General features: G+C 43.2%; 1 protein-coding gene across 1 annotated transcript; it reads right to left on the bottom strand.

The window, feature by feature from the left end:
* Nucleotides 1-3,690: 3,690 nt before the first annotated feature.
* On the bottom strand, nucleotides 3,691-4,575 carry LOC140498160 (olfactory receptor 1M1-like). The gene has a single exon (XM_072599441.1). The coding sequence runs from the start codon at nucleotides 4,573-4,575 to the stop codon at nucleotides 3,691-3,693; it is 885 nt and encodes a 294-aa protein (XP_072455542.1).
* Between the last annotated feature and the right edge of the window lie 1,942 nt (nucleotides 4,576-6,517).

Here is a 6,517-nt window from a genome sequence, read left to right as displayed (position 1 = left end):
GGGAGAAGTGAGAACTGGTAGTGTTAATATGGCAACAGTACAACAAACAAAGGAGAGATTTGACTAACTTCCAAGTTTCAGCTACAGCCCACAGCACTTTCACAAAGAAAGCTGGTAGCTGGGGGGGTGGGGGGGGACCAGCTGACCGTCCACAAGCCCTGGATACCTGAAACTCAGGTATCCAAGGACAGAGGCCTTATGGAAAAGAAATTTTATTAGAAAATCTAATATTCCCCATATTTTTATTATGAAAAGTCATCACAATCTCCTCATCTCACTCAGGTACTTACTCCATTCAAGACTCTATGCTGGAAAAACGGAGATGAAGAATAGTCCCTGTCTTCAATGGGGCTTACAATCTAATAAGGAGCAGATGGCAGTTAGACAGGTGAGTATAATATAGGGTGAAGCACAATGAATACAAAGGGTCAGAGGTGGCCTGGCACAGCAGAAAGAACACTGAAAGAAGTCAGAGGACATGGGTTTGAATCCCAGATCTGCCACCTCTATAAAACCCTGGTTACCTTGGCCAAGTCATTTAACCTCTGAACTCTAGTTTTCTTATCTGACAAAATGGAGGGTTGGAGTAGATGATCTCTGTAGTCTTCCAGTTCTAAATCTGTGCTCCTGTGAGATATACCAAGTGATCCAAAGAGAATGGAGGACAGAGAGAAGGCCAGTTCATTATCTGCTTTAGTCTGACATATCTCACTGAACAGATGAGGAAACTGAGCCCAGCTACAAGAAGAGGGTTGGCCAAAGTCAAACATTATTAAACTTCAGAGCTAGAATTCAAATCCAGGGCTTCTTACTCATCAGTGCTCTTCCCATGATGCTACACTTCACTTTGGAAGAGTGAAAGGATGAGAAAGGATCACCTACACAGAGTTCTCTGCTGGTAACTTCAATCCAGTCTGGGTCTAAGGCTAGCAAAGATAGTTTCCAGACCATCTGTCCCAATCTCCAACAGAACTCTGATTTCTTTTTGGCTGTGCCTCCATTCTGCTATCCAAGATGGTTGTGGGGAAGGGGGTAGAGATAAATTCCCCATGCAAATAAATTATTGAGCAAATGAACATATTTGGTGTGAGATCGAATTCCCTCGAAACACTCTATATTTTAAAACATATTTGATAAATATTCTCCTGTTTTCTAAGAGAAAACTGCATCGTATTGTAAAGGTCAAAAGATCACAAATTTACAGGACTCTACCTCTGCTAGAGAATCCTGGTGCAGAGTTTTAAGGGTGATAATAATAGTTCATATTATTTACAAACAATAGTTTCACATTATTTATTTGGGCAGCAAGGTGGCACAGTGGATTGCGTGCCAGGCCTAGAGTCAGGAAGACTCATTTTTCTGTATTCCAATCTGACCTCAGACATGTATTAGCTGTGTGACCGTGGTCAAGTTACTTCACCCTATTTGCCTGAGTTTCCTAATCTGTAAAATGAGCTGAAGAAGGAAATGGCAAACCACTCCAGTATCTTTGCCAAGAAAACCCCAAGTGGGGTCACGAAGAGTTTGAAACGACTGAACAACAGCAAAAATTATTTACAAGGTGATCTCCTTAAAACAACCCTGGGAAGTAGATCGTGTAAATACATAATATTAACCCCTTTAATAGTGATTTACTCAGGGTAACATGGCCATTGTATGTTGAAAGAAGGACTTGAATTGAGGTTTTCTGGGCACTAGAGGCCAGCTATATGTTATACCGTGATAACACTGACTCAGCAATATGTGTCTTTAAAAGCAGTAAATTTCCAGTAACTAGAGACGTTCAAGAATAGGGTGGGGAACCACAAATGGAAATCTTGTGTTGGTCAGGAGGTTGAAACAGATGACCCATGAGGCCCCTTCTAGCTCTGAAAACCAACAGTTCTCAGAGGAACACAGAGGCTTGCAGCAACACCTCAGGATAAACAACGTTAAATCTCCATGTTGAATCCATTTTGATTGTGAGGAATGTATAGTCCTGTGCAGAGTCTGGTGAAGCAGGAGGGAAGAAGCTTTGCTGGGCAGTGACAAAGAGTGGATTGGTCAGTAGCCCATTACAGAAAGATAGGTTCAGTAGGTTCAGACTCTCTCTCTCTCTCTCTCTGTCTCTCTCTCTCTGTCTCTCTGTCTCTGTCTCTGTCTCTGTCTCTCTGTCTCTCTGTCTCTCTCTCTCTCTCTCTCTCTCGCTCTGTGTCTTTCAACTTGTACAACCTTACCCATTCCTCTTCAACTTCCTAACCAATAGGCCAAGAGTGAAACATAGGCCCAAATAGAGGAGAACCAGAGTGTGTATTACCTTCTGGACCAGCTTCTATGAGCTCAGAGAAAAATTTCGCTGTCTTCCTCCTTCCCTTCCTCACATAGCTTTGCCCACGCTCACCTTGTTTCCAACCTTCACCTCTTTCCACCAACCTCCCGATGTCTCACTCCTTTTCATCCACTCACTCATTTTCAACACACACACACACACACACACACACACACACACACACACACATACACTTCCTTGCCCAACCTCACCTGACCTCATTGCTCCTCACCTCTTCTTCTTCTACTTTTTCTCTCCTTGCTTCCCTTCCCCAACCTTAATCTGGGTCATCCAGTCCAGCCCTGTTTCATCCAACCTCACACCATCTTCACCAGTCAACCAAAACTTTATTCTCCCTCATCCTGTCTCACTTCTCTCCAAACTCATGACATCTTCATGCACATCTCATGTGCATTCTTTATTCTTCTTCATTCAACCCCTCCATCCTTGCACAACTTCATTCAGTGTCACTAAGCTTCAATCCACCTTAGCCAACCTCACCCAGTCTTTCTCCTCTTCACTCACTCCATTCTCCCTCATCACCCACCTTCTTATGCTAGTTTTACCAGCATCTTTCCAGCATGTTCCCCCTTCTAATCATTCTTCCCCACCGTCTCAAACCTCAATCTGGCCTACCCAGGCTTATCCTACTTCCCTCAAATTCATCCCATCCTCATCTTTCTTCCTTCTTTACTATTCTTCTTCCAAACCTTCTCCTTGCACATCCTCAACCAATTTCATCCCACCTTACCCAATCTCACCAAGTTTAACTATTCCTTATCACACCCAAACCTTCCTCATCACACTGACATCCCACTTTACCCAGCACCCAGTATTGTCATTCTTCTTTCAATCTCATGTCTACTCACCTGACTTAATCCCACATCATTATCTTCATTTTCCTAAGAAAATCTAGATTTGATAATGGACATGGAAGGTACTATCCCCCATTCATATCTTTTGGTACAATGAAAATATCCTATAACCACTCTTCACGTTCCCTTATCCTCACCCTCAGAATCTATTGAGCATACATATTCTTGGCCTGCTTGCTAAGGGACCTGGTCGTGTTTGGCAAATGGGAGTTGCACAGGCTATGACCCCCAACTATGGAACAAAGTAACTCAATTATGAGATAGACTATAGGAAAATGGCTCTGGTAAAATGTTGCAGATCTTTAGAGGCCTTTGCTATACCTAGGGTTGGGGAATCTAAATTCTAAAACTATTACCCCAAAATATCCCGAGTCCTTGCATCCAGCCCAAGATCCTATAACTTAACCCCAATCCTCCAGAGCAATTAGCATGGAAAGGCCAAGAAAAAGTTCAAGGAGAGGAGACAATTTTTCTGTTGACAAGTTCTTTCAGAGCCCCCTTCAGATCTCAGTTGCATAGGCTATAGATGAAGGGGTTCAGCATGGGCGTGACCACTGTGTACATCACAGCAGAAGCTTTATCCTTCACAGTTGTGTGGATAGAGGAGGGGCTGAGGTAGACCCCAATAGTGGTCCCATAAAGAAGTGCCACTACAGAAAGATGGGAGCTACAGGTGGAGAAGGCCTTCTTCCTGCCCCCTGCCGAAGGGACCTTTAGAATAGCCACAACAATCTGGGCATAAGAGGCAAGGATGCAGAAGAAGGGTGTGACGATCACCATCCCACCCACAATGAGCACCAAGATCTTATTGACTGTAGTGTCAGAACAGGACGACCGGAGCAGTGGTGTGAGGTCACAGAAGAAATGAGGGAGCTCAGTGCTGGCACAGAAGTACAAACGAGACATCAGGAGGGTGTGTGCCAAAGGAATAACAATGGAGAAAGCCCAGGGCAAACCTACCATCAAACCACAGAGACGTGGGCTCATAATAGTCATATAGTGCAGTGGGTGACAGATTGCCACAAAGCAGTCATAGGCCATCACAGTGATCAAGACACTGTCTACAATTCCAAAAAAGTGGAAAAAGTACATCTGGGTCAGACAGCAAACATAGGAGATGGACTTACTCTTGGACTGAATGTTTGCCAACATCTTTGGGACAGTATTAGTGGTCAGACAGAGATCAGCAAAGGAGAGGTTGGAAAGGAAGAAGTGCATAGGAGTGTGGAGATGTGAATCAGAGCCAATAGTCAGGATGATCAGCAGGTTCCCAGTTAGGATGATGAGGTACATGCACAGAAATATTGCAAAGAGGAGAGGCTGCTGCTCAGGATTGTCTGAAAGTCCCAGGAGGAAGAATTCTTGAGCATTTGTTTTATTCCCTAGTTCCATGTATCTGGGGAAAGAAAGAATGGATTATGACTCCATCACTAGAAGCCTTCAAGCAGCAGGAGAATGACTGCCATCAAAGGGACTGTAGCACTGGGTAAGAAGTTGTACTAGATACACACAAATGGGGTGTAACTGGAAATTTTATCTCTATGAATGTAGCCTCATTTTCCATGAGCCCTTTTAGCTGATATTTCATACATTACACTCATATTTAGCTTTGGGTTCTCTAAAAACCCCAAACCTTTTTCACATGAACTATGTCTAGCTACACTTCCCCTTTGCTGTACTTTTGCAGTTAATGCTTTGAACTCAAAAGCAAAACTGTGAGATTGTGGGATCCTTTTGAAATTATATCTTATCACAATTGATCCTATTTTCAGATAACTTCTAAGGTCCCTTCCAACTTTAAGAAATCATAACTAAGAGGGGTGGAGCCAAGATGGAGGAATAGAAAGACACATATAGTCTAGCTTTTCCCCCACAGCCCATAAAATACCTGTAAAGAAGGACTCACAACAAATTCTAGAACAGCAGAAGCCACAGAATGACAGAGTGGAGGAGACTTCCAGCCCAGGGTGACCTGGTAGGCCAACGGGAAAGGTCTGTCACACCCAACATGGAGTAGAGCCCAGCCTGGCCTTGACAACGTGGTGCAGGGAGGAGGATGGGAACAGACCTCAAGGGTGGAATCTTCAGTGGCAGCAGTGGCAGTTCACAAATCCCTCAACCCACAGGTACCAAAGGTCAGTGAGAGAGCTTTTTCAGCTGGCTGAGAAGGGAGCAGGGTTTTCCCCTATAGCTCAGGTCCCAGGTGGCAGTGGCAGAGGCCTCAGTGGTTGGTGGTGGCTCCCACAGCAGGCAGCAGCCAACATCCATTGTTGGAGGCCTCATTGTAAAGCCCCTGGGGGAAGTGAACAGCTGATCTAAACCACTGCCCTGAGTGCTGGTGTGGTGGAACTGGAGGTGAGGCTGTTGTGAAGATGAAATTCTACTACTCACAAAATCTGGAAACAAAAGTTTCTTGTTGCTCCCAGATCAGTGTGCAAGCTTGATTGTGTTACCTTGGAGGAACTGAGATCTTACAGGTCCCCGGAGTATACCCTACTCTTGACAAAGAACCTAAAAGTCAAGTAACTGGTGGGGAAAATGCCCAAAAAAGGGGGAAAAAATAAGACTATACAAGGCTACTTTCTTGGCAAACAGGTATCTTCTCCCATCCTTTTGGATGAGGAAGAACAATGCTTACCACCAGGGAAAGATATGAAAGTCAAGACTTCTATATCCCAAACATCCAAAATAAATATTCAATGGTTTCAGGCCATGAAAGAGCTCAAAAAGGATTTTGAAAATCAAGTAAGAGAGGTGAAGGAAAAACTGGGAAGAGAAATGAGAGAGATGCAAGAAAATCATGAAAAGTGAGTCAACAGCTTGCTGAAGGAGACCCAAAAAATTGTTGAAGGAAATAACACCTTTAAAACTAGGCTAACTCAATTGGCAAAAGAGGTTCAAAAAGCCAATGAGGAGAAGAATGCTTTAAAAAGCAGAATTAGCCAAATGGAAAAGGAGGTTCAAAAGCTCACTGAACAAAATTGTTCTTTAAAAATTAGAATGGAATAGATGGAAGCTAATGACTTTATGAGAACCCAAGAAATCACAAAACAAAATCAAAAGAATGAAAAAATGGAAGATAATGTGAAATATCTCATTGGAAAAACAACTGACCTGGAAAATAGATCCAGGAGAGACAATTTAAAAATTATGGGACTACCTGAAAGCTGTGATCAAAAAAAGAGCCTAGACATCACCTTTCATGAAATTATCAGGGAAAACTGCCCTGATATTCTAAAACCAGAAAGCAAAATAAATATTGAAAGAATCAACTAATCACCTCCTGAAAGAGATCCAAAAAGAGAAACCCCCAGGAACATTGTAGCCAAATTCC

This window comes from Notamacropus eugenii, chromosome 4, assembly GCF_028372415.1.
Source record: "Notamacropus eugenii isolate mMacEug1 chromosome 4, mMacEug1.pri_v2, whole genome shotgun sequence".
NCBI lineage: Eukaryota > Metazoa > Chordata > Mammalia > Diprotodontia > Macropodidae > Notamacropus > Notamacropus eugenii.
The sequence above is the reverse complement of the archived record's forward strand: the minus strand, read 5'-3'. Positions and strand labels throughout refer to the sequence as shown.

Bases quoted from the DNA above. Each gene is read 5' to 3' on its own strand.
- LOC140498160 (XM_072599441.1), bottom strand. From the start codon at position 4,575: ATGGAACTAGGGAATAAAACAAATGCTCAAGAATTCTTCCTCCTGGGA.